A 27,924-nucleotide genomic window follows, 5' to 3' on the forward strand; every position below is an offset into this window, starting at 1 on the left:
TTCCTTCAGGCTGCAGGGCACTTACCGAGCTGTCTGGTCACTGTCATTGAGTTTCTTTGCCTGTGCAAGGAGCTTGCCAGATCGTGTGTAAGGATCATTAACTGCCTTTCAACCCCATTGCCATTGCCAAGAGAGCGCGAGGGAGTGGACAGGCACTCAGGGCGCTGCAAGCCAAAGGGCGATGGGCATGAGAGCAGCAGTTACTGGCAAATGTGCAAAACCCAGGGCTGGATCCAGCAGGGACTTTCTGAGATTAGGCTGGGCAAGGCAGGGGGTGTCTAGCACAAAGAAAACAGCCTCTCCTGTGGTGTTTCAGCCCGCAGGGGAATTCAAATGTCACAACTTGGGAATTTTCCATTTGAAGCCCCTTGTAAAATGAAAAGCACCTTGCCCTGCTCTGACTCCTGCCTGCAGAGGGGTTCAGTGCCAAAGTGAAAGGCTTCCTAAAAATGGGCTGACCCTGAGAGGGGGGCGATTTAGGAGCTATTGAGAAACAAGGAAGGACAAACAGTGTTAGGTCATTGCTTCTGCAAACACCGCCAGGGCTGTTCCTCTATAAAAGAGAGAGAAAGCAGTTCCAGAGCCATCACAGACCTGGAGGGGACAGTCTGTGACCAAGGCTGCTGCACCCCCTCCTCGGCACCTGACTCCCTGCTCAAGTATGAAACTCATACTCTCCACTGTGCTGTCCTTTGGGATAGTGGGTAAGTGTCTGCTGAAAGCAGTTTTGGGGGAAAGGAAGAGTCAAAGCCTCCCAGGACCCCAGGCGTTCCCCCTAGACAAGGCTGGTTTAGATGCAGCATGTGCCAGACCCAGGCAGCTGTTAAGTAAAAGCCAGGACAGAACGCGATGCTTGCTTTGGCAGCTGAGGATCTCTGTCAACAAGCATGGTGTTTTGAGCACTAATGACAGCAGGTTTTTCCTTGGGCCAGCCCGTGGAGGCTGGAGGGAGGTCTACAGCTGCCCACAGCAAGCCTCCGAGCACCCGGCTGGCAAGGAGACGGGATGCTCAGCACCCACCTCCGGGAGCGGACTGCTGGGGAGAGGCTCCGCACTCCTGCTGTTGTGGGGCAAAGGGAAAAATCATCCTGCAGGCATCTGCTGTGCAGGGAGAGGAGCAAGCGTTCAGCCAGGAGGGAGAAACTAGAGCAAGAGCTGCCTGCCAAGCCTGCATGCGTGTTGGGCTAAACTTGAAGGCAATGACAATAAAAAAGAGCTTAAATAACGACAGGATCCACACGCTCCCCCCTCTGCTCCTGTACTGCTCTGTCCTGCTGCTGCAGCTGCACTTTGCTCGGGCTCCTGTGTATTTTATGCCTAAATTGTGCTGCAGCAGAGCTGTCTCTGCTTGAAGCGATTATTTCTCTCCTCTCTCCCTGCTCACAGTTTTGGCAGGCAATGGGCAGGTAGCCACGGCAAGGAGCTTGCTGCCGTCTACACCTGACCTGGCGGCAGCTGCCTGGAAAGGGAAAGAGGGGTGCCCTGCTTGGGGTAAGCAGCAGGTGTCTCCTGACCCCCCCATCGAGTGTGGTGGTGATTAATGTCCTCTGGTGGGAAATGCTCCCTGTGTCACTGGCACTGGAATGTCTTTGAGCACCTTGAGAACATAATGATGTCTTATGAACGGTGAAGAGTCCCTCCTCCTCCCCTGCATGGAAGAAGCCAAGAGGTTGCCCAAAAGCTCTGCAGCAGAGGCCGTGGCACTTGGGCTCCCATTGCCTTCCAAGTGTTTACTGGTGCAGCTGGGCTGACTCCCTCAGGAGGTCCCCATCCAGCTACTCCCCAGGGCAGGATGGTTGCCAGCAGTAGATTAAGGTAGCCATGGCTTTGTGCAGCCAAGACTTGAAAAAGGTAGATGATGGCAGTAGCAATTAAGGCTAAGGATTCTGCCTGTGGCCAAATTCAGCCCCTTCACTGGGAGGAACGGAGGCGTCTGCTGGCAGAGTTATGGCTCAAAAATCAAAATTCTCTTTACAGAATATTTCAGAGGTGAAAGACAAAATGGAAATGGCACGGCTTAATCTGGAGATGTTTGAATGAAGTGTGCCATCAAGGGTTTGGAGGGAGCAAGCTGTGCATCCAGCCTCTTGGTCTGCGCAGTCTTGCCAGGAAGGGGCAGAGCTCGGGGGAGGTGGCCAGCACAGGCTGGCCAGGTACCGTAACTGCGAGTTTCCAGTATTTTTGGTGTTCAGGTTGCTGAAGGAGGCATGAGTCGGTGTCCACCTGAGGTCTTTCTTTGAGTCTGTGTCCACCGGAGGTCTTTGTTTTGCTCCTGTCTCCCAGAGCAGTCAGTCAGCTGCATTTACTGGTTGGGGGACTCTTAGAAGAGAGGACTGTGGTGCTGGTATGACATCTCTGTTACTGGGTGTAGTTGGAAGAGGTGAGATATAAAGAGGCAGTTAATATATCAAATCGTCTAGCTGCCAAGGAGGTCATGTGTGGCAATGTACTGAATATAGTCTGGCCAGGTCAGAGCTGCTCTCCTGGGGGTTATTTGCAAAGGCGCTGCTTCAGTGGACCGCCTTTTCTGTCCGTTTTTGCAGTTTTGAGTCTGATTTCTGTTGAAGCATGTGGATTTGTTCTCCTACTCCTGTGGATGTTGCTGTGAGCTTAAGCTGCTTGATCCACAATGTTGTGCAGGGCATCCGTTACCCAGGGACAGGAATGATCCTCCCGGGCGTTCCTGCAGGGGCACATGCCAGGCTAGAAAGAAATTACCTTCCTGCATGACTTAGGAGATGTGCAACAGAGGTCCTGCACCTGGCCATCACCCGAGGCCATGTGACGTGCGGAATTAGACTCTATAACTCGAAAGTTATAAAGTAGGTATGTTTATTGCGTGCAGATGCACGGGGGATCGCTCCCCCACAAGCGACAAACCATCTCACATTTATACAATAAAACAAATGAATATTCAATTAACGCCTATACATATTCGTTACCTAAACCCGCTTACTCTCGCCTCGTATGTTAATTAGCTTATCAGTCCTTTGCCTGGAATGTGGTGGTCTTGCAGGTTTGTAGGTGATTCATGTTCTTGTGACCATCCAATCTTCTCCAGCAAGGAGACTTAGCACTCCCTCCCTCTAGATAGCATTTGAATGTCTCTCATCTTTTTCTCATTCTCTTTTAAATAGCCCCTTTGTTAGAGGAAGAGGGGCAGGCACCTCCTCAAAAACTGTAGTTGTCTCCTCAGAGCTGTGTGCCTATGTGACCAGACACCGCACCCATGACCAGTCACCATACCCACATTCCTTGAGCAGACATATACAATCACGATCGATGTCCGTTGTCCCCATTTCACACTATTTCTCCATACCACATGACTGCACGGAACCGGAGATCTTTTATTCACAGAGATGCTGTTTCTCTCCGATTGATGCATTTCTACCTCTCTGAAACTATTTATTTCTGGTTCTTTCTACAGCTCTGTGTTTTGCTGCTCCCCCCAAGGCAAGCATCAAATGGTGCACAATATCCTCAGCAGAAACAAACAAATGCCACAGCCTAAGGGACCACATGCAACAAGAGAGCATTGCATTGAGCTGCCTGCAGAAAGCAACGTACCTCGACTGCATAAAAGCCATTTCGGTGAGTGGGCAGCAAATATCTGTGCTGGGCACTGAGGAGGTTTCGGCAGCTCATTACACCTGGGGAAGGTTGGAGTTTCCTTTGGGTCACTGGTTGTTACCTGTGGTCCCCCTGTAGAGAAGGACTCACCCACAGGGATGCAGGAGGGACTTGGGGAAGTATTATTTCTCATGTGTTCCTGCTCTTTGTTTATTGACTGAAGTCTCTTTGCTGTTTAGAATAACGAAGCAGATGCCATCAGCTTGGATGGTGGTCAAGTTTTTGAGGCAGGCCTTGCCCCCTACAAGCTGAAGCCCATTGTTGCTGAGGTCTATGAACAAAATGGAGGTACATTTTCACGCAATATTTTTAAGCCAAGTGGTGGTGACAAACTGATAGTGCAAAGGCCACCCTTTCCACACAGAGCTGCCACATTATTTCTGTTGGGTCTTTTGTCCCCAGAAGATCCCAACAATCTTCTGTCTGAAATAGTGCCCCTGGCTTCCAGGTCCCAGAGGGGAAGGGGTGGGGGGCAGTTACACCAATATGTGAACCATCACCCATGGCCACAGAGTCACTGCAGTGGCAAGGGGCAGAGCCAGAGCCCCAGTTATGACGTTAGCTGCGATGAAAGTCACTGATCCTGTGATGATGAAGTGGCCATGGGAGGAGAGCACCATGAGCAGAAAACATGGTTCTCATGAAGCACGGCATAAAAATTGTGCTGGTCCCAGAGATCTTCTGCTTTCAGTGACCTTGAACTACACAGATAAAACACTGAGCACAGAGAACCTGTGTATCTTCCTGCGCAGTCATCAAGGCAAAAAAAGGCGGAAGAGGCAACAGCAATGCAATTAGTGGTTGTGGAGGAACACGCAATCGAGATTACTGAGCTAAGAGGTGCAGGCAATGCACAGCAAAAAGAAGAGAAGCATAAAAAGAGCTCTGCAGCAATCCTTTCTGATAAGAGTTAGCTCCGTTGCCCCACCTCTGCTCACTCTCTGTACCTTCCGTCGTCTCTCCTATCTTTCTCTTGGGAGCCAGACAGATGCTATTTCCCTGTTTGCATCTGTCTCGCCTCACGCAATCCCACCACGTCCAAAGCTCCCAGTCTCTATTGACCTATTCCCTGGAGTTCAGCCTGTTTGTACACAATATTCAGGATCAAAGCAACACGGTGGAGTCATTCTCAGCATGGTAGCTAAGACCACCCAGATAATAAATGGAAGGCTGTGGTCTCTACTGCCCCTAAAACTCAGTCATTTATTCATACATAGCATGTGATGGACTAGATATAATTTTAAAGACTAAATGTGGAATTTCAGTCTCACAAGGCTTACATGTATGCTTCAGCGGGCAATGACATTTGAGAAAAGACTTGCCAAAAAGGCTTGCTGAAGCAACCTTACAAAACTACAGGCATGTCGAATGTCTGCCCAGGGGCAAAGCATTTTGCATGTGATTGTATTTTCAGGTCACTTACCATTCCAAATTGTAGCACTCAGCGTTGGTTCGATATTGGCAGTGTAGCTCACCCTTAAGAAAATGGGAAGATCATGAGTGTTCAAGGAAACTTGCTAATTATTTGGAAGTGCAGCACTTTATTCTCCGAAACTGGGGGGTTGTCAGGATTTGAAATGTTCCTGAGTCCTTCTTTCTCCTGCACTGCAGGCTCCACAACCAGCTACTACGCTGTGGCTGTCGTGAAGAAAGGAACAGGCTTCACGATAAATGACCTGCAGGGCAAGACCTCCTGCCACACGGGCCTGGGCAGGTCCGCTGGCTGGAACATCCCGATTGGGACACTCCTCCACCGGGGAGACATCAAGTGGGATGGCAAAGACTCCGGCTCCATTGAGCAAGGTGAGGTGGGAAACGGTGAGATCAATGAGTTGAAGTGAAGCTGGGGTGGTGGAACGCTGAAAGCGTGGTTACCCGATCTCCTGTGGAGGTCCAGAGGTGGCTTGCAGAGCAGTCAAGTCATTGACAGTCTTTGTGCATCCCCTCCCGTCCAGGTCCTTGTAAAAGTGAATTTTAGACTAACTATTGCTTCTTTTTTATCCATAGCTGTGGCCAATTTTTTCTCTGCTAGCTGTGTGCCTGGTGCCACCACTGAACAAAAACTGTGCCGTCAGTGCAAGGGGGACTCCAAAACCAAATGCTCCCGCACAGCGCCTTATTCTGGTTATTCTGGAGCTTTTCAGTGAGTGAACGTTATTTTTCCTTTGGGGAAATGTTCTAGCCCTGACACATGCACATTTTTGTTATACCAGGGAAGGCTGTGTTGCAATCAGGTGTCCTGAGGAGACTGAATTTATAGAACAACTGGGAGTGCTGCTAATTAAAGATCTGATTAGTAATAACTCACAGGCAGCTAGCGGGAGATGAGAGAGGCAGATGGGCTGTGTGGTTTTGACCAGACTTAAGAAGACACATCATTAACATTGTGCTAAGTCTAACGGGGCTTCTTGAGCGTTACTTCTCTGTCATGACATTTCCTTCCCTGCCAGCATAGCTTTTCTGGGGGGAAGACCACTGCTCAACAGTTGCAATTTGTGCTGAAGTAATCGGCTGAAACAGGAGACAGGGAGCCACAATGTCTGTTTATTTAACATCTCTTCTGTTCCTCCCACCTGCAGCTGTCTGAAAGATGGAAAAGGAGACGTGGCTTTCGTGAAACACACAACTGTTCAAGGTAGGCCTGCAAGATCACTTGTTTGTCTCCTTTCTAGTCCAACCTCTCACTGCCATTCCATCCTGCAATTAGTCTGCCCTGTGCAGGCTTTCATTCCTCTCCAGGTTTGCCCCAAACCTCTTCTTTCATCTCTAGAAACATGTTTTGCACACTGTGGACTGATTCATCCTTGTTACTGAGAAATATGATTATGGTGGGGTCCACTTTTTCTTCTTTGAGGTTCTTCTTTGAAGAAGGAAAACCTGCTTGATTTAAGTTCAGTGGTATTATCATTGGTGCTGTATCTCAAGAGCCAGCTGTAATGTAATCGCAGAGCCAACAAACACAGGGCGATCAACTGTGTAGATAATTACACTCACCCATTCCTCCAGGAGGGATTTGGGACGGAATTCAGCCCACAACAAGAGTTCATTAACTCTGCACTTCTTGGAGATGGAAGATGGCTTGGCATGCCTAGGATCTGCAGTGAGCTCAGTGGAAGCCACCAAGATGGTCATGGGGCAGGGACACTTGTCCTGCAAGGAGATGCTCAGTGGGGTGGGCTTGATCAGCCTGGGGAAGAGATGGCTTTGGGGGGACCTCAGAGCAGCCTGCCTGTACCTACCAGGAGGCTAGCAAGGTGGAGCCAAGATCTTTGCAGAGATGGACAGTGTAAAGATGAGAAACTATAATCATAAGTTGACACAAGAGAGGTCTGGACCAGATACAAGGGGAAATTTTTTCCTCTTAAGGACATGCAAGTAGTGGCACAGGTTGCTCACGACAGCTGGGCACACTCCGTCCTTCAGGGTTTTCAAGATCCACCTGGAGCAATCCGGTTTGCCCCTGCTTTGAGTATGGGCTTGGGCCAAAGATCTTCAGAGGTCCCTTCCCACCTGAATTCTCCTGTAACCCTCTGGTCTTGGACCTGGGTTCTATTTTCAGCCTTGACATTGGCTACCTACCAGCCTTCACAGACCATGCGCGGCTCCTGACCTGCTCAATTCATTTGCATGCTGTTTGTGTATCTGTTTGTGTTTGTATGCGTCTGTACCTGTCTGGATGTCTAGGCACTGCTGCCACATAAATCCTCTGACTGCTGGGTTAGTTATGACAGAGGCAGAGGCAGAGGCACATGTATCCTTTCCGCATTCCCTTCGTATGACCACAGTGACCCCACTGCCATTGCATGCACCCTATCTTCTGCAAAGAGTTCTCCCCTGAGCCTCAGAAAAAATAAATTCCAGCTGCCCCAAGCTGGCTTTTTTTGTGCTGTCTTTGTGGTGACGCAACTCATGGTTCTTCCCTTCCTCCAGAAAATGCCCCGGGCGAGAAGGATGATTATGAGCTCCTGTGTCTGGATGGCAGCCGTCAGCCTGTAGACAACTACAAAGACTGTCACTGGGCCAGGGTACCTGCTCATGCTGTTGTGGCTCGAGATGATAGCAAGGTTGATGATATCTGGAGCTTTCTCTCAAAAGCACAGGTATCGTCAAGCTCTCCTTCCCCTAGCATCCCCTCTTCAGCCCTCTGGTTTCGCTTGCTCTCTCCAGCTTTCCAAGAGCTTTGGTAGTTGCTGATTATTTTTCCCTCGTGGCAGGAAAAATTTGGCGTGGGTACAACCAGCACCTTCCATCTCTTTGGGCCACCTGGCAAGAAGGACCCAAGCCTCAAAGACCTGCTTTTCAAAGACTCTGCTATACAGCTGAAGCGTATCCCATTGCTGATGGATTCTCAGCTCTACCTGGGCTTTGAGTATTACAGTGCCATCCAGAGCCTTCAGAAAGGTAGGCAGCCAGGAAACACTAACGTTGCGTCAGTGTGACCTGCATTGAAGAGATGACGGGATCAATGGATTTGTCTGGGCAAAAGGAACATGATTTTTTCAAACACAGACAGCATCCTCTGCAAAATATTTCCTGTGAAAGGTATTATTAAAATCACACAATCTTCACAAAACTCACATCAACAGAAGGAATCTGTTGATTCTAAAGTCAAATAACATCATCATCACACCAACAAAAGTACATAATTTACACACACTCTACCCCATGTCCCTTCACCATGATTACAACAAAAATTGCCCGTGGCTATTCAGCTGGCAGCAGAGATTGGGCACGGTCAAAACTGCTGCTAATAAACCCCATTTCTGGGATGTAAGAGGAAGGAACATCCTGGGGCACCAGGTCCAGTATTGGCCACTGGAGGGAAATGGTGCCCTTTATTTCCATCTAGAGTCACCAGGCATTTACCAACGTCCCAGCTGGCTTTCTGAGAGTCAATCACCCCACAAATGACTTCTGAAACCCACTTAAAATGTATCGTTGCTCAGAGATCTCTGTGGTAGGCTCAGCGGCTATGGCATGTATGGAAGGGGATGCATGGACTCCATGTTGTCAAAACAGGTTATTCAAACCCCACTTTATTACAGAATACAGTTACAGAAACGTAACTAGGTTGTATTTTTCCAGCTGGGTCTGGTCTTAGTCTCCTGGTTGTGTGGGCTGTGAGGTCTGGAGGAATGCGGAATGTGTTACAGGCAGCAATACCAAGTACTATTAACACAGGGTGGTTTAGTGGTTGCAATGTTTTAGCTAACACAAATATGGGTGAATGGCTTGCTATGCAGAAATTCTCCCTTCTGACCTATAAATTGATTTTTGAGCATCCTTCAGCTTGAGAATCATCCCTTCTATTCACACCAGCTCAGGGCTTATTAAACAAGAACGTCTTGCACCGAGCGGCAGCAGGTTGGTGTGTACAGGTGGTTTCACGGCTGAGTCCCACGCACGCAGAAAGCAGCCTGTCAGTAGCCGTGCTGTTAGCAGGGCTCCGGGCTTACCCTGGTTTTTCCTCTTCTGGTTTTACAGATCAGTTGAACTCCAACCGCAGAGAAAACAAGACACGGTGGTGTGCGGTAGGCAAGAATGAGAAGAGCAAGTGTGACCTCTGGAGTGTGGTGAGCAACGGGGATGTGGAGTGCACTGTGGCAGACAACACCAAGGACTGCATTATTAAGATCATGGTACGTTTTTTTCCTTTTCTTCTCCCTGTGAACCTTTCTGATGGAGAGCAGTGTTGCTTCTTTCAGCCTGGGACTAGACGGGGTGGAGGGGGGATAGATTTTAAAATACAATACTGGCAGCTTTGTGGGAAAAACCTGTGGGCAGAAATCAACCTCATCACAGGGAAAAGTCTTGACTAGTTTTTCACTGATGAAATGTTTAAAAAAATAATTTATTGGACAGCGTTCTTTTTTGAGGTTTCCTAAATAAAAAGCAATTTTCTGGCATGAGGTAACTTTTTACTTGGAAAAAGAAGGCAAAACACAGATTTTGTAAAATGCAGAGAAAAACAGTTGCCTGTTTAGAAGTGGAGTGACTCCATAGCCTAGATGAGCATGCTGGTGGCAGCTCGGGTGGTTGGGTCGGTACCATGAAGACTGCACAACCTGAAAGGACAGGTGAGAGAAGGAAATCTGTTTGGCAGGGAAGCAGGCTAGGAGAGACACATGCCTGAGCCTGCGAGTGTCTGGGGAGGAGAGCTGCTGCTGCTGGAGGTGGTTACAAGTGCACAGAAGCAATAATTTCCAAACTCCCTCTGTTTGCACCAGCAAGACCTCGTCTGTCCGTATGCTAAGGGGTGGCCTCTCATGTCTACTTAGCCCCAAGCCCTCCTCCCTTACATCAAGCGCTTCTTTTACAATCTGATTTCTGAAAAGCTCTGGTCTGGGGACATACAGCATCATTTCACTGCTGTGCCGTTTTCATTGCAGAAAGGCGAAGCAGATGCTATCAGCTTAGACGGAGGTTTTGTCTACACTGCTGGTGTGTGTGGCTTGGTGCCAGTGATGGGAGAAAGCTATGAGGGTAAGCACAGCCTGGGCTGCCCCTCCAGCTCCAGGTGGTGGGGGACAGGCTGGTGCAAAAGCACTAGTTGCATTCTGAAATCTAGAAAGCAGCCTCAGCGCTACCTCCTGCAGAAAACACATGGTGCTCTGAGGCAGCTCTGCTCAGCGCTGCACGCCTCTTCCTTCCACAAGAGTGGAACAGCCCTGGGAGAGTGGGCATCGACAGTCAGGTCCTGTCTTCTTCATTTTAATCATGATGTCCCTGTCCTTTGGCACTGGCCTCGGTAAAACTACTCGTTTTAACTCAGAGGAGCAGATAGAGGCTGTGCTTTGTTCTGTTGATGCACAAATTGATACCTGAAACAGTCACTTCTAGAATGAAGTTTCTCCAGAAATTAGTGAGCTTGATCCTTTTTTAGATTTGCCCTATCTTTTATCTAATACCTTCTTCTTTTTCCCTCACTCAGATGACCGTCAATGCAGCAAAGCGGAAGGAGAACCAGGTAACTTCTGCCAACAGAGGGACAGAAAACAGCCCAGATGTCTATAAGTAGAAAAATATACATGCAGTCGTGAGAGGAGAATCCATGGCCAGTCTCTGCACAAAGAGCCACTGTGTCCAATGTAGATGTTAAAAATCTGGGAGGCAAATTTGGTTGACAGAGGGGAAGTCTGGGTCTGCAAGCAGATACCAAGGCAAAGCATGTGGTAGGGGCAGAGATACATGCTGCCTGGAGCACAGTCACACCATAATGGTGCCAGGGCTGCACACAGCACAGAAGGTGCTGGCTTGTAGCGTTAGGAAATTGTTCTTTGTAGAAATGGGAAGAGGGACAGGAGGGAATGTTTTTGTCCCTTGCTAAAAAGGGGATAAGAAATCAGGTGGGTATAAGAAATGATCATCTATGTCTTGCTGTAGTGTTCTCACGCATAGTCAAGCATCACAGTTTGGGGGGAGCAGGGAAATAATTTCCCAGGAGCATGGTGGGAGTAGATGCAGCACATCTGCAAACTCTTCCTTTGCCGCTGCCTGGCAAATCATTTATAAGTGCAAAGTATTTCTGCTACGCTGTTCATAGGTGCCCCCTCTTAAGTGGAGCTGATGCTCTCCTAAGGGAGCACGGTGGGGTCCTTAATTCTCCTCTATTTTTTCTTCCGAAAGCATCCTACTTTGCTGTGGCTGTTGTGAAGAAAACTGATAGCGATATCACATGGAACAATCTGCAGGGTAAGAAGTCGTGCCACACTGCTGTCGGGAGAACTGCTGGCTGGAACATCCCCATGGGCTTGATTCACAACAAGACAGGGAGCTGCAACTTCGGTGAGTTGAGTTTTGCTTCCCTTTCTTCAGGCTGGGAATCAGCTTGCAAAAAATGTTTTCCCATCCTTCATCTGATCTTCAGTTTCTTGTGCCTCAGAGATTCTCCCTTGGTGGTGGGAAATGGAGAAGACACTGTTATTCAAGGTTTCACTGAAGCAAAGTTTTGCAAAGCTGTTGCTGATTGCTTCAGAGTAAGACATGTCACGTCAGCTGCTTTGAGGGGCTTTGCTTTCCTTTCATGTCTCTCCCTTTCCCTTTGCAGCAGCCCCAAAAGTATTCCCAAAAGGGGAATACAGGCTGCCCCAGGTGTAGGGGGCCTGGGGCTTGTGCAGGGTGTGGGGTGTGGGTAAAGGATGGGTTTATGAATCTCGGAAGGGAGGGGAAGGGCGCCGAACAGGGGACAGGGGCTGATCTTCATTCAAGAAACTTAAAGGGACTGACCTGACTGCCTGAGAACAGGGGGGTAAAAGCCTGCACTGGCTCTGGGGTGTTCCAGACTGTTCAGAAGATCCAACTTTCAATTGCTGAGAACCACAGTCCAACAAAAATAATTTGGAAATATTATTGACCAAGGCAAACTACGGATATAATTGTTAAAAGGAAATCTCTAACCTCAACAGGATACCAGTGTTAGTAATTTCAGCCCCAGCCCCTCCACCCTCCTGCCTGCCTTTCCTGCTGTCCCTTTTTGCCCCCGAGCTCTGGCATCACTGCCCAGTGCAGCTCTGCTGACCCACAAAGGCTGCGAGGGCTGGCGCTGGCCGAGCTGGAGTGGTTTGCAGCGGAAACCTTCTGCTTCTTATGCCGAGACAGTGCCAATTGCAACTGGGCCCTGGGCCCCGCTTCATTACGAATAATAACAAGACACGAGTTTCACAGTGGAAACTGGATGCATGCGATCTGCTGTCCACTGAATCGGGCTCCTCCTCACAGCCCGTTTCCAGCCCTCAGTGACCACAGAATACAAATTCAGTGCCACAACGTATTATTGAAAGAAAACCTAACTTTTCAGTGCAGGAAAAAGTGAGTTTTTCCTATTCCCATCTCCAGATGAATACTTCAGCGAGGGCTGTGCTCCCGGGGCTCCCATCAACTCCCGCCTCTGCCGACTGTGCCAGGGCTCTGGGCGCGTCCATCAGGAGAAATGCGTCGCCAGCAGCCACGAGAAATACTACGGATATACGGGAGCTTTCCGGTAGGTGGTGGAAACACCCGAGCTCCTCTGAAGTGCCCTGGGGCTAATCCCAGAGGTTATGGGTAGATCACATACTGCGTACAGCCTCACGTCAGTGCTGACCTTCTCTTTTTCTCCATCACACAGCTGAAGGTATATGTCTCTGTAGTATCATACACATGCTATGCAGCTTTCTGCAAAACGGTGTAACATGCTCTCATTTTGTAAAACTGATGTCCTGGTGCCTCCAGGAAAACCTGGAGAGTTTTGGCCAGGCCCGTGCCAGCGGTGCTACACTTGTAACACAAATGAGGAGTGTTAAAAGTTGGGGAGCTGCAAACAAGGCTGCCACTGGATGCTCCTCGTTAACCCTGCTGCTTGCCTTAGTTAAAATGAGCTGTTCTCTTAAAAGCGCAGACAGCAGGGGTCAGCCCCAGCGCCATCTCCTCTGCACCCACTCAATATCAGCTCAAATCTGAGTAATTTGTACTGGGGTGAATTTAAAAAGAGAATGAATCTTGTTTCATTTACATCTATTGGCAAAGAGACCCTGCTTCGGGGTTTGCGGTCCTTTCAGTGCAAGATAGGGTTTCTACAAAGCTTTTAACACACGCAGGCAGGCATTGCAGAAAGCAAAGTGAATTCTAAACCTAGCCAAACTGTTTCTTTCTGACAATAAAACAAATCAGTGAGATGTGAGAAGGATGGTTTTTTTCCAGAATGTGTTAAAAGACTGTCTCTCACATAACCTTAAAATATTCACGGCAGGGCTTCTAGACTTGGCTGTCCTCAGAGATTAATTTTACAAAATAAGACATAGTTCAAAAACAGAGCTGTGGGGAAAGGCAGATCACATCACTTGCCTTTCTTTGTACTTCCCAGGTGCCTGGTCGAGCAGGGGGACGTGGCTTTTATTAAGCATTCGATTGTCGAGGAAAACACTGATGGTATGTGGTTATCCTGTTGCACGGGTCCTGGCAGGGCTGCCTGCCCCTTTCTGCACTATTTTTGTTCCCAGAGCAGAGTGTAATAGCAAGCTTTACCTGCCCACCCTGTCAATCTCACCCCTCCTACAGGAGGAGCAGAATTCAAGCATCAGCACATGCTGTCTGCCCAGGGTGGCTCTTCCCATGCATTTCTGCGGAGACACTTCCCCGCTATCATCTGATTTCAGCTGCACAATTATTCAGGTTGTCCCTTAACTACAGACTCCTGCCTCGACACCTTTGCACAGCACCCTAGCTCCCCACACACCTGAAAGTTAAAAGTTTGGTTCACATTTCTGAAAGCAGTGGTTGAAGTTTTCCAAGCATTTGGGGAAAAATGCAAGGAAGGAGACTTAACTAAATCTCCCAGCCTCCTCTAAGAAGCTGATTAATCCCACTGACTTTTCCTGAGTTTTACTTACAGCCTCCTTTGTACATGTCAAGTCTCGAAGTGCCAGTGCACACGCAGGCTGCAACAAATGCCTTTCTTAGGTGTTGTGAGGCTAATGTTCTTCTACACAAGGCCTCTGAAGCTCCAAACCAATTCTCTTTAAAGGCAAAAATAAAGAAGAATGGGCCAAAAATCTGAAAATGGACCAATTTGAGTTGCTGTGCACTGATGGGCGACGGGCAAATATCATGGCTTACAGGGACTGCCACTTGGCCAAAGTTCCTACCCATGCTGTGATCACACGTCCTGAGAAAGCAAAAAGAGTCCGCGAGCTGCTGGAGAGACAAGAGGTCAGTAGTGCTGACAGTGGAAGAAATGTTCTGGGATTGTTTCTATGCAACATATTAGCATTTTAAAGCAATGATGCTCCAAGTTTTCCACAATTAGCACTACGTGGCAGATTTTAACTTACTGATATGAGGTGGCAGCCTTGTCCCTTAGCCTCCCCCTTCCTCCATCCCTTCCAAACTGCTCTTTTTCCTCTGCCACCTTAGCAAGCGCACCTTTAGGTAACAGCCAGATCGTAGCGGTTGCTATTGTCAACGCTATACTTGTGTGACATGAGATTATCACCTCCTCCTTGGGCTATGCTCTTGCAGGCACGTTTCAGAAACTCCCCTGGGGTACCTGGTCCGTAATCCAGCTGGGTCGGGCACAGCCCTGGGAAGACCCCCTGCACACACAGTCTTACAGCTACCGGTGTAAACGTAACCAGGTTAAACCAGCTCTGTTTGATTTTACACTGAAAACATTAATATTTGCTCCACCGCCAGGGTCTGCTGGAAGGTGCTTGGGAAGTCTGCTCCTTTAGCTTGCAACTCGTGGTGGCGGCATAGGACTTGCTGGCAGCATCTGCCAATGGGTGCTGCATGTAGTGACATGTTAAAATGGAAAAGAGCTGTTTTGACAGTTGTGCCACAACTGTGCCTCCTGCTGAGAAATCCCTCATCTAACCACAGGGTGGAAGATGCAATCCTAAATTTCTGGAGCTGGGCTGGGGGCTCCCCAGGGTGATGGTGAAGAGCTAGGACTAAGAGCTAGGCTTGTACGAGCTGAATCTTGCCAGCGTTCTACTTTTTACATACACTAACCTCTTTGTGGCTTTATTTCAGAACCTGTTTGGACCAAAAGGAATGGAGAAGGACAGGTTCAGTATGTTTGAGTCTCAAACCAAGGACCTTCTGTTTAAAGACATGACTAAGTGCCTGGTCAAACTCCGTGATGGAATAACGTACAAGGAATTCCTTGGGGATCAATACTATGCTTCAGTTGCCAGCCTCAATACCTGCAATCCATCAGGTAACTATACCGGCCCCAGGAAGAAGTCTGTGAATCGCATTTCTTAGCTCTGCAGGCACAGACAGTTTCTTCTGCAGCTGTCCGTTTCACTTCTTTAAAGCAAAATGAGGATAACTCATGAAGATGCCAGTATACTTCTCTAAAAGTTCCTTGGGTGAACTGAAGTCTGGCATCAATGGGAATCGAAGATTTTTACTCACCTTTAGAAAATATGCACTTGGGGAAATGGTAAAAGGAATGCCTCCATCCCGTCAGTGTGTGTTCAGTGTGATCTGTGGTTAAGACATTTTTTTGTGGTGCACTGAATGTATTTTCCACGTGATGACATTGTTGGCATGGCTGGGTGTGTGCTGGTGGGACAGGAGTGTTCAAAGGCAGGATCTGAACTTACCCCTGTCCTTTCCCTTTTCAGATCTCCTCCAGGTGTGCACCTTCCTTGAGGACAAGTAGTGAGATGGGAAGGACCCTTGCTGGAGGGGGAGGAAGCATCGGGCCATGACTCCCCTCATGCCCTCAGCACCGAACACCCACGTGCAGAGGGCCCTGTGCCTTCGCTTCTTTCTCTGCCTTTCCTCATCACTCTGAAAGTGGCTGTTTGAGACTTTACCAATCTCTGCTGCCATCACAGCAAGAAATAAAATCTCAAATCTAAATGGGTGTCCTGAGATTTTTCAAAATGGTCCTTAAGCCCATTCCTTCCTCCAAACCTCTTGCCGTAGGACAGTGCCAGATATCAATGTGGCTATTGCCACTTAAGGCTATTGCTGCCCATTAGAGAAATTTGTTTCAACGTTTGCCAAAGCAAAATGAATTAAATATGCCCTAAAGTGTAATTAACAAATGTGTTGTACCATCTGTGCTTTTGCTTCGCCCAAGTTATCCCATTATGTCCCCAGCAGATAACAGTTGCCCGGTGTGATTAGGACACAGGAAGAGGGGGAATGTTTATGTCAGGGAAGGTGAAGGGCGGAGAAGGAAAAAAAAACACAAACTTGAACTAAAAAAATACAGTGGTTGTAAGATGGAAGGTGTGAACAGAAACCACCCCACCTCATGTATCAGCTGACTGGATTTGAGTCATTTCCACCAGGCAGTATTATTAAAACACGTAAGTATATTGATGGGGAGAGTCCAGGCGTAGGCTTCCTGTCTGAAAAAAACCTAGGACTTACTTAGAAACATGTGTGTTTTGGTAGTCTGTTCGATGTGCTGCTGGCCTGAGAACAAACATGTAGGTGGGCAGCCTGACTCTGATCCACGGTGAAAATAAAAAGGCAAGAGAAAAAGGCCTGCTGAGGCACTCTGGTTCAGAGGAACGGAGCCTCGGGTAACCCAGCAGGTCCCAACCCTGCTGTCAAGGCAGGCATGCAGGAGCTGCTGAGGGCAGAAGGATCTTAAGATCTTCTGGCTTTGAGGGAATGAATATTTTGATGGGCTCACACTCATGATTTTTGGATGCATACGGTATGTGTTGTGAGAAGTTCGCTAGCCTGACTGAAGATCACGTTGGAAGACAGAAATGTAGAGTGTGACGGGAAACAATGAAATTTATTTCTTCATATTTATGTAGGATGAAGTATACTGGACAGAGGGCTTTTTTAACCTGTTCTTAAAAACTAGCAAAGAAAGAGAGACAGTGCCTCTAAGAGCCTGCTTCTGCAACTGCCTGCGGCTACAGTTAGAAAACTTTCCCCAAGCAAAGCTGCGTCATCTGTACTCTGTATCAGGTGTAAGCCCTTGTCCCACAAGTAGAAGGCACGGAAAACAGGAACCTCGCTAGAGGATCACAGAATAACTCCAGTGGGAAAGGACCTCTGGAGGGTCTCCTGTCCAACCTTCTGCTCAAAGAAAGGGGTCAATCAGGTTGCTTAGGGCTTGACCCAGTCAGGTACCGAGAACCTCCAAGGATGGCAACTCCATGACCTCCCTGGGCAACCCGTCCCACTGCCTGACAGCCCTCAAGGGGAAGAAGTTTCTCTCGTGCCCACTCCGAACCTCTCTCGTTTCAGTGTGTTCCCATTGCTCCTCGTCCTGCACCGCTGTGAGAAGCCTGGCTCCGTCTCCCTGATGCCCGGCACAGATGTGGCCATCCGTGCCACCTCCCCCAGCCCACCCCGGTGGTTCTCTGTGGAGCTTGCTATCGTTCACGGATGCCTTGCTTGAACCGGGGGTCCCAAAACCAGCCGCAGCACCTAGAGGCCGCCAATCACCCCCAGATGTTTAATCACCCCCAGATGTTGCGCCTCAAACCGAGGGCCTGGTGCTGAGCGCGGAGAGCAACCACCTCCCGGGCTCCACAGGTCCCTCCGCCCCGCGGCGCCTTGCCGTGCACTGCCCCCGCGCCCCCCCCCCCCCCCGCCCTCCGCGGCAGCGACAACGCGCCCCCCCGCCCGGGCCCGGCCCCCGCCCCCCGGCACGGCAGGAACTACGGCTCCCGGCAGCCCTTGCGCGCCCCGCCGCCCGGCAGCCCTTGCGCGCCCCGCCAGCCCCTCCCGGCAGGCCGCGGGGCCGGAAACGGAAGTGCGGGGAACGGTGACGTGTGCGGCGGGCAGGCATGGCGGGCAGGCTGGAGCCGCACCTGGAGGCGCTGCAGCGGGAGCTGCGGGTGTCTGACCCCGCCGTGCTCTCCGTCCTCCTGGCGCTGCTCGTCGTCGCCATCACGCTTCGTGAGTTGCGGCCCGCGGGATCCCCCCCCCCGCCCCCCCCCCCACCTCTCCGGTCGCGCCCTGGGGTCTGTCGGGGGCACCGGCCGCCGGGTCGCGCCCGCTGAGGGGCCGCCGGCGCCGCCCGCTGAGCCTCGGGGCCGCCCGCTGAGCCCCGGCTCTCCCCCGCAGTGATCTGGAGGTTCGTGCAGGGCAGGAGGAGCGGCCGGAGGGCGGTGCTGCTGCTGGGCCTTTGCGACGCGGGGAAGACGCTGCTGTTCGCGCGGGTGAGCCGGGAGCCAGGGTGGGGGGGCTCGGGGCGGCCGCGAGAGGAGCCCCAGGCCGGGGAGCTGCCCGGCGCCCGCCGCCCTGCCACCCCTCCGGCCTCCTCCCGCGGAGGTGAAGGTGCGCCAGAGGGCTTGCAGGCACACTGCCATCCTTCTTGCTGTAGCGATGTGGAGATTCAGTATATACATGGTTTTTTTTTCTTAATGAGTGTTTTTTAAAATTCTTTAGGGGGGGGAAAAAAACCTGAAACTGTTTTGTGCATGTAAATTGAAATCAGATATCTGAAGTCTGTTACTTCTTACAGACCATTTGCGTTTCTGAGTGGATGAAACACTATGTCCATGTTCCACCAGCCTCCTTTTTCTGAAAATTACTTTTGTTTTTCACAGCTGTTGACAGGCAAATACCGTGATACCCAGACCTCAATAACCGACAGCTCTGCAGTTTATAGAGTCAGCAACGACAAGGTGAGTGGACAAGCTTTTGGCTCTGACTTGTGCGTGGTTCTTATAGCCAGCTGGTGCCTTTGTTTTTCTACTCCCTGTGCTAAACATGGCTTGATGCCTTTTGTACTGCTCGGTCTTCCCAGCTTGAAATCAATCCCTAGTTTGGTCCAAGTGTAGGATAGGATTTTTCTAGGCAGTGTACAATGAGAAAGTAGGAAAATACTGGGAGGTATTAGGGAATTCTCGTCTTGGCAGGTTGTTTTTTCATTGCTTGTCAAATTATGAAACCTTTTTGACTGAAAACCATGTTTGCGTATCATGCCTTGAAAGGTGTGTGGTATTTTTTTTCATATAGAAGAGGAAAAGGAACTTCTTTTGTTAGTGGAGTAAAACCCACAGTGCTGTGGGGGACAGTGGTGTGGTTCAGAGCAGGAGGTTTGTGGTTCTGTTGTTTGGTTTATTTGCTTGACAGTAATTTCTGTTTCTCCCAAGGAAATCCAAAATTAAAAGCTTAAGCAGGCTTAAAAAGGGTCTCTAGCTGAACTTCATATGGTCTTAAAAAGGGTTTTGTTACTTTCAGCTCCTGGACTGCCACAGACAGAGTTATTTTCAATTTATGGCAATCTCTCTCATTTCAGAAGTGTTTTTCTCATGCTGAGTGCATGTGTGGCCGTGAAAGCAGGAAACTGGCAGCACATTACGTGCTGGTGGGTTGTAAAAGCAGAGGGTGATTTTTATGGTTTCTCTGTGGCAATCTTCAGTGGCAATAGTGGTAAGAGATTAAAAACTTAGTAAAGAGAAGTGCAGGACTTGTTTTGTACTTTTCTGTGTCTAAGATTGAGCAGATAACTATTTGTAGGGGAAGAGATACTGGAATGCTGCAAGGCAGACTGCTGCTTTTCTGGTTATTTTTCATTTTTTAAAATTGTAGATGAGGTTTTCATTAAAATCCAAGAGCAGTGGGTAGGTAGGGTCTTGAGTAGTGTTCTCTTCCCTCTTGAGAGCAAGTGTTCTCCTTGAGAGCAGTGACCTGGCCCTACCTGGCCCTGTCTTGATTAGGAGCATGTGAGAGGCATTCGTTCTCTTTGAAACATCATTGCTTTGGCTGGAGGCTGCGGAAAGGGAAACATTTACAGTTTTTAATTAAAAAAGTTTCTTGCAAGGGTATTTTTGTGTTATTCCCAGCAAAGTTTGTGTATTTAGGTAGACTTGCAGTAGGGTAGATTGCACGCATGAATAGGTAACTTGATGCAGAGACTGTAGGATGAGTATTCTGTATCAGGGACTTGCAGGACAGGAGTTTGTTGTTTTGCTGTGCAGAGATCCACTTGCTGTCAGGGACCATGTGAATCTGCTGGTGCACCGAGAGGGGTGACTGATGAGCTTTGCTACTTGCACTGTGCATGTGGTAGTTGTAGGTTGGGTATTGTGGGTGAGAAATGGGTTGAACGTTCTCTTTTCTCTGGTCATGCGCTGTCCTCTCGGCTCTGGCGGGTGGTTTGCTGGTGTTGGCACCCTCCTTACTGAGTCCTAGCCATGAATGTCATTCCTCAGCATTTCTTTTGTTTGTCAATTGTTTGGGCTGGTGGAGAGGCTGCACCTTGGGGAGTTATGTGCCTCTGTCTGGTGTGGGGATTCACTCACCCACTGCTGCTTTAACACCAGGCTAACTGGAAACCACTATCAGACTGGTTTTCCCCAGCCCACAATCACAGGTAACCCTAGATCAGGTTTAATAATACCTTCTTGCTTCTGTTCCCAGAGTGCTAACGTGACCTTAATCGACCTTCCAGGCCACGAGAGTTTGCGGCTCCAGTTCTTGGAGAGGTTCAAGGCTGCAGCCAGGTAACTTGGAGGAGATTGGCAGGGTATGAGGGGGCAGGTGTTGTTTTGCAAAGAGATGAACCGAATGATGGTGCTGGGAATGCCGTGAGCTGGGCTGGATTTGCTGTGGGGTGGTGCCCTGAGAGTCGGAGCTCTGCCATGGGGTTGTGGGCGTTCATTATTGTTCTGCTTTCCCCCTTACCTGTCTGTGCAGTGCATCATGAGGCAAAGCAGTTGCAGCGGGGAGGGTAGGGGATGTGGTGTATCCCTGGGGCGGAGTGGGAAAGATTTCCTGCTGGGGCTGGACATGGGGTGTAATTCAGCCAGCACATGCTAACCTGCTCTTGGGTTGGGTGAGATCAGATTTGGAAACAAATATGTTAGCCCAGGCTGGAATACTTGGGGGGAAGATGGTTCCAGAGCTTCAGGCCCAGCCCGTGTTCTTCCCTCCAGAGCCATCGTGTTTGTGGTGGACAGTGTGGCCTTCCAGCGGGAGGTGAAGGATGTGGCAGAGTTCCTGTACCAGGTCCTGGTCGACAACACTGTGCTCAAAAATGCGCCTGCGCTGCTGATCGCTTGCAATAAGCAAGGTATTGTGTGCTGCCCTGTGGGCTGGACATTGGATTCAGTCCTGGAGTGATAGGGGTTCATGCCGTGGATGCTGAATTGCTTAGGAGTTGGGATTTCAGCAAACTGAAGGCTGGAACTTGGTTTCAAACTCTGACTACTCAGCAGGAATGTTTCTGGCAGCTGTTGGAAGAATTCTTAGGTCAGGTATGTCTTAATAGCTTTGCAGAGAAGCACCACTTGGGAGAGCTACAGCTTTTTAGACAGGTTTAAGTAAGACAGGTGGCTTTCTGCTTGGGCAGAACTGTCTGCCTGAATCTGCAGGCAGCAGAAAATACGATCAGCTTGAGTGTAATTAACTGCCCGTACACACTTGGTAGCCTCAGTGTTAAAATCGGACAGCCATTTAGCTGCCATGTTTACATGGTTTCTCTTGGTTGGACTAGCAGGAGCATCCAGTTACTGGAAAAAACTAGATTTTCAGATACCTACAACTTATAAAGTGAAGGTGTGGATCCATGTATAACTGTCTGAAGCTTTTGGGCAGTATTAGATTTGGGTTTCTTAATTATTTTGTGCTCTACTACTGGAGCTGCCTAAGGCCTTCGTAGCTCCATGTGCCATAGGTTAAAAAGTGCTGTGTTGAGATCTATAATGCCCGGACAGGTGAGAGGGCTGGGCCTTGTGGGTGGGAGTCCTCTGAAGCAACTCACTGCCCAGCAAGAAGAAATTAATTCCCTACTTTATATCAGACTTTGGGTTGCTTGCTCCTATTCACACCTGCAAACCCAAAGCTCCAGCATCTCTTACCCTAGTGCAGGCACAGCTCTCTTTGTCCCAGTATCTCTTAAGGCTGAACAGTATGAGTGGGCCTTGCTGTACCTTTAGGAGGAGGAACCAAGTTTTGAATTCTGCCATAAAACCAAAGGGCTTTCTTCCTTTTCTCTCTGTAGATGTCACAATGGCAAAATCAGCAAAACTTATTCAACAGCAGCTGGAGAAAGAGCTGTAAGTATGAAATTGGATCTTAAACCCTCTGAGCTTCTCTCTCTCTTCTACTTCCTATCTCTGACCGTAGCGCTCAGTGAGGTCCCTTGAGCCACATCCAAGTTCATTGTAGAAGGGGAGCGGCCTGTTTTGTCTGTGTAGATGTAACCAAGATGAGAAAAGATTGGTCCTTGTAAAAGCATGCAAAAAAGCAGTAGGCACAAACAGTGTAATGCCTCCTGGAAGCTGTGGGTTGGAAAACAACAGCCCAATCCTTTCCTAAAAGCAGCCTTCCCTAAGCTAAGCAATACCTCCCAGGGCACTGTCCTCTCTCAGGTACAGGCAGGGTTGGCTTTCGAATGTCAGACTTTCTGCAAGTGGTGTGAAGATCTCAATAGCTCTGCTCAGTTGTACTGGGGCAGGTTTTTTTGCAGGGCTGCTCTGATGCAGAAGGGCTTGGCATGCAAAGCTTCACAGCTGGGAAGGGAGTGTCTAGTTTTCCTGGTCTGCTAACAGGCATGGCAGGAGCCTGTTTGTGACCCCGTGTTGGCTCTGTATCTCATACTAGGAAGAACATTAACCTGGGAAGACAAATGATGTATGATCTGTTACTAATTTTAAGTTGTAAGAGCAAGTGGAAGGAGGAGAAAGTGGCTTGTAGACTTCTACAGTGTAAGCCGCCAGCTGAATGAGCTGCAGCATCAATGGCTGGCAAGTCCATCTAGGGAGGGAAGGGGCAAGTAGATGATTTATTTAAAGCTGAGTTTAATCTCTGTGCACAAAGATTCTCCTGTGAGTCTTGTAGTTGGATCAAATCTTCTCTGGGAGAGACCTCTGCAGCTCTTGTGTTGCAGTGGCCTTCTCTTCCAGCATCTAGGAGAGATTTTTCCTTCCACGCACACTCAGAACTGGATGTTTTGCCCTCCTGTTGCCTGTGGGTCCTGTTTGCTGGTTTGCAGTTAGCAGCAAGGCAGTCTTGTGAGCAGTAGCAGGAGTGTAGCTCTTTGGTCTCGCAAACAAATACACGTTTGTGGAATATGACCATCTTGTTGCCAAGTGGTAACTTGTGACGTGGTTTAACCCCAGCCAGCAACTAAGTTTCACATAGCTGCTCATTTGCTCCCTCTTCCCCCGCAGTGCGATGAGAACTGGGAAAAGGTAAAACTTGGGGGGTGGAAATAAGAACAGTTTAATAATTGAAATGAAGTTAAAAAAACAAACTAAAACCAAAACCCCAATAATAAGTGTAATGAAGAGGAGAGAGGAATAAAACTCAAGGGGAAAAAAACAAGTGATGCACAATACCGTTGCTCACCACCTGCTGACCAAAGCCCAGCCAGTCCTCAAGCAGCGACTGGTGGCTCCCAGTCAACTCCCGCCAGTTTATGTACTGAGCGTGATGTTCTGTGGTATGGAATATCCCTTTGGCTAGTTCAGGTCAGCTGCCCTGGCTCTGCTCCCTCCCAGCTGCTTGTGCACTTGCTTGCTGGCACAGCATGGGGAACTTGAAAAGTCCTTGAGTTAAACTAGGCACTACTTAGCAACAACTAAAACATCAGTGTGTTACCAACATTATTCTCATATTAAATGCAAAAACCCAGCACTGTACCAGCTACTAAGATGAAAATTAATTTTATGTCGGCCAAAACCAGGACAACTTGGCAGTGTTAGTTTAACAGTTGGACTCTCTGATCTGAAAGGTATTTTCCAACCTAAATGATTCTGTGATCTCCTTGGCCAGTAGACGGCAGCAGTGTTATTTGTGCTGTTGCCTCTTCCAGGCTGCATACCTGACCTTTCCATTTTTAAGGGAGGAATTGGTTTCTAACTCTCCAGGAAAATAAGCATTCCTTGGTTCCAGTGTTGGGCATTTGCTGGTTATCTGTGTGTAGAAGTTGGATTTCCAGGTAGGTCGTACGCTCCCTCTTAGGCAGCGTTCTCCCTGCAGGCTAGCAGGTGGCTGCCATCCTCCTCCCTGCACTGCCATACTTGGATCTCCTGATGTGGAGAACCCAAGGAAGTGTCTGCTCTCTTACTCCTGAACTTGCACCTCTGGGCAGTGGTGTTCTTTCCCGATGCCCCGTTAATTTAGCTCCTTTCTGTGAATAAGGAGTAGCTGGGGTTGTCTGAGAGCAGGCACTGCCAGGCTTTTCTATCTCTGAAGGAGATGCAGCACTCCATCCGTGAGGCTCTACTAGGTGGTCAAAGAGCCGGGAAGGGGTTGCTGATTGCATCTGTGCCTGATGCAGCCCCTTGACTTCCCTCGCCTCGCTTTTGGGGGTATCTCAGCGGCAGGCAAATCACAACCCCTCTGCATCTGCAGGGCCGTTCTACCCCTCTGTGCTGCCTCTGCCTTGGATGCTGGTGCATGTGGGCAGGGAGGTCCATCCTTCCTCTCCACATGTGGCATGGAGCTGAGATGCTGCAGCAAGCTGAAGGGCAGGAGTAGTGGTGACATTGCAGCCTGGCCCTTGGGCAGGCACTCCTTGTGGGGAGCAGTGGGGAGACTCAATCCCCCTCTCAATCCCTAAAGGTATTTCACATGCTGCAGTGGGGTGAGTGCCTGCGTGATCCCTGGTATCACAGGTGCCTCTCTCTTCCAGTTAATCTGTTAAACTAGTGCAGATCTTGAGCACTAAGTCGCGTAATTGCTGGTGACTGGCATCTGCCATGGGGATATTGGGGAAATTCAGGTGAGGACATCATTGCCTGACTCTTGCTGTTGTTTATTACAAAACAAAACCTGTTTAGGCACCCTCTCCTTGAGTGGTCTTCTGTCTGTCTTGCTCTCTTGAGCCTCTCTGCACTTGTGCCTTCCAGCGGGTATGTGGAAGTGGCCAAAGCGCCTATGCCTCCCTGGGCAGAGCTATGGGACCTTCTATCCTTGGTGTAGCTGGCATCCTGCTGACAGTGCTGGCTTCAAAACATCTTGATAGCCATGGTGTAGGTGGTATTCCCCTGGCTGACAGTTCTGGACCCTTTCTCTTCTCTGTCTGCAGCAATACCTTACGAGTGACCCGCTCCGCAGCCCCTACCAGTCTGGATGGCTCAGCCACTGGGGGCCCTGCCCAGCTGGGGAAGAAGGGCAAGGACTTCGACTTCTCCCAGCTGCCCATGAAGGTGGAATTTGTGGAGTGCAGTGCTCGGGGCAGCAAGGGAGAGGATGGAGATGCTGACTTCGAGGGCCTTGAGAAATGGCTGGCCAAGGTCGCCTGAACGGAGAAGGGCAGGGCTGGAGGGAGAGACTTGGGGACTGAAAGGAAAAAGATGGTCTGAAGCACTCAAATCTCATCTTGCTGTAGAAAGAAGAAACTTAAGCTGGAAATCAGCATTGTGGTACCTTCCTCTGCTGCTTGTGGGCTTGGGAGCAACATGACATGATTGCTGGTGTGATTTCCTCTGACTGTTCACACTGCAACACTTTTTTCCTCTCACCTGTTCCTTTGTCTTCCTCTGGGATGCTGACCCTCTGGGCTTGTGTTTTTCCTTAATCTTTAGGCTTTTCATTTGGTAGATGCCAAGCAAATTAGGAAGGAGTGCACTGCCAGGTGAGTTTTAGAGATTGGTGTCTGCATGTTGTCTTCTGCCTTGGTTTAGCATTGTAACCCTGTTGCCTCTTGGAGGTACTGGTCACCTCCTGATTCGCACTTCTTTCTCCAGCCTCTCGCTGCTTGGGAGCACACCTCTGCAAAGTGCACAGACACTCTCTCTTGGGCAGTCATTGAGAGTATAAAAAACCTTTGTGTCTCCTACTTTCCTGTTCTTCCAATCTGGCACAGTCCCTTTTTTGTGTTAGTGGAGTGGTGTATTAAATGCCAAAACCGGGCTGGCTGTTCTGCCTTTGTCACTCCAGCTGCGGCACCCCTGTCTTTGGGTGATTTCCACTGTTGGACAGTTCTTGGGAGTCTTTCTTTAACTGAGGGTTATGTCCTGAAAGCTTGTTTCATTCTGCTTCTCCTTCCCATACTTCAGGCTCTTCTGCAGACATGTATACACTTGCCAAGTGGCAGAGTTGTAGTAGGGTCTTAGCTTGAAACTATGAGTTGGTTATGTTTTTAGATTCATACCTATATTACACGTGAGATCTGGCACGACTGGCTTTCACTGTGCAGTCCCCTGCCTGTCTCCTGCTCCAGTGACTGCAGCAAGATCTTTTTCTGTGTGCAGTTGGTCAGCTGTTGTGGCAGAGTGAGAGGGAAAGCCAAGGAGTGCTAGCACATTTGTGTGATTCCTCCTCCTGAGGAAGATGCTCAATGAAGAGGGGGAATAAAGGTGATATTTCCCAGTTCTTATTTATCTGTGGTGTTCAAAGCTGAAGTTGCTCTTCTGTGCGTGATCTCAACCATTAATCTTGTTAAAGGTTCAGGGGATGCCTGTCGGTAGCTATTTCAGTGGCTCGAGGCTGCTTGGAGTGTTGGAGGGCTCTGCTTCAGCATGTGTCTGAGTTGTCCAAGGGACTAGGCTCTCCTCCCTGTGTCTGGCCAGGAGCACTGGTTACGCGAAGGGAGATCTTCCAGCAACGTTGGTGTTGATCAGGTGGGAGGCAGCAGCTGTGCTGGGGGTTCAGCTTCCCCTTCCTCAGCTGCCTTAAAACACAGTCGCCCTGGCCAGCAGCTTAATAGAGCTTTGTGCTCTGGTGGGGTGTAATTTCTGTGCAGCACCTCCATGAGGATGATTGCTCTCCATGCTGCATATTGGGAAGTCCTACGCCATATAATTTTTTCCTTTTTGTTGCTTCCCCTTTTGTTTTAGGGTAGGAGGCAGTAGCTGGCTCCTGTTAGAGCTTTTTTTTTGTCTTTTGCTGGCTCCTCTCCTCTCTGGTTTGATGTTTCCTTCATTGTTCAGCTGATCTGTTGTGTCCTTTTCCTTTCTGTCGGGGGCATTCTCTGCCTCCCTGTGTAGCATTGCCAAGTGTTAGTGTTGGGAAGAGTGAGAACAGTCTTCAGCAAAGGCTTGTGCTCGTAATGAAGCCGGGCCTTATGTTTCTAGTCCTGTGAGCCCAACGGCTCTTCTGCTATCCCTGCAGGAGGTGGGGAGGGTTCTGTTTACAAAGTATGTTACATTCTCTTTTTTTTCCTGCAGCCAGAATATTGCTAGAAAATGTTTGTCATGCCTTGAACTCCTTTAGCTGGAGATCCTTCCTAGGCTGCCTGCTTTGAATCCATAATGTTGAAGTGGGAATATTGCTGTTTCTTTGGGTGGTTATTCTGCTTGCAAAGGCCTGTCTCCTTGAAAAGCAGAGGCAGCACCAGCCTCTGCTGAGATAAGAGGGGAAGGTAGCATGAGGCTATGGTTGGTTTTAAGTTATTCTTAGTAAAAGTATTCCTTAAATAAATTTTTTTTGCTTAAATGTTTGTTCTCAAGTCTCACTTTAGTCTGTCTGCATTTGCCTTGACTCTTCTCAGTGGTGTCAAATCCACGTGTACTGGGGCTCTGCTGCTGCTCAACATGACGTTGGAGATCGGCCTTCCTGCTTGGTGGCCAGGTCTGTGTTGTCAAAAAACAGTCTTCTCCACATACAGGGCTTTGGGGTGTCGGCGGTTGGTGGTTTTTTTATTTGGTGTGCATTTACCGCCTTAGTGTGGATATTTGAGGTTTGATAACCACGTAGCAAACCCCCCCCAAACCAGTGACCAAAAACCTGGAGAGGAAAAAAAAAAAAAAAAAAAAAGTACTTTGCTCAAATGCACTGGAGAGCTCAGGCCAGCTGCAGTGCACTGTGCACAGCTGTTGGGGTTGAAGTCACAGAGCACTCGCCCTGCCGGGGGGGGGGGGGTGGCAGTGGCACCCTGTAGCTGGATGGAGCCACCAGCTCTCCCTGCCTGAGCACGGTGTGTAGGGCAGC

General features: G+C 49.2%; 1 protein-coding gene across 1 annotated transcript; it reads left to right on the top strand.

Moving 5' to 3' along the window:
- The first annotated feature begins 570 nt into the window (after positions 1-570).
- On the top strand, positions 571-27,429 carry LOC121096915 (ovotransferrin-like). The gene is made up of 25 exons (XM_040613544.1): positions 571-704; positions 3,428-3,591; positions 3,810-3,918; positions 5,242-5,433; positions 5,638-5,773; positions 6,210-6,265; positions 7,561-7,730; positions 7,845-8,031; positions 9,115-9,269; positions 10,020-10,113; positions 10,562-10,597; positions 11,257-11,415; positions 12,466-12,610; positions 13,472-13,536; positions 14,132-14,316; positions 15,139-15,325; positions 15,738-15,774; positions 17,335-17,477; positions 17,878-17,991; positions 18,160-18,254; positions 18,645-18,722; positions 20,464-20,546; positions 20,979-21,115; positions 22,046-22,100; positions 25,079-27,429. The coding sequence occupies exons 1-25, from the start codon at positions 662-664 to the stop codon at positions 25,293-25,295; spliced, it is 3,042 nt and encodes a 1,013-aa protein (XP_040469478.1). The 5' UTR covers positions 571-661; the 3' UTR covers positions 25,296-27,429.
- The last annotated feature ends 495 nt before the right edge of the window (positions 27,430-27,924 follow it).

The sequence above is a fragment of the Falco naumanni genome, chromosome 13, assembly GCF_017639655.2.
Source record: "Falco naumanni isolate bFalNau1 chromosome 13, bFalNau1.pat, whole genome shotgun sequence".
NCBI classification, from domain to species: Eukaryota; Metazoa; Chordata; class Aves; order Falconiformes; family Falconidae; genus Falco; species Falco naumanni.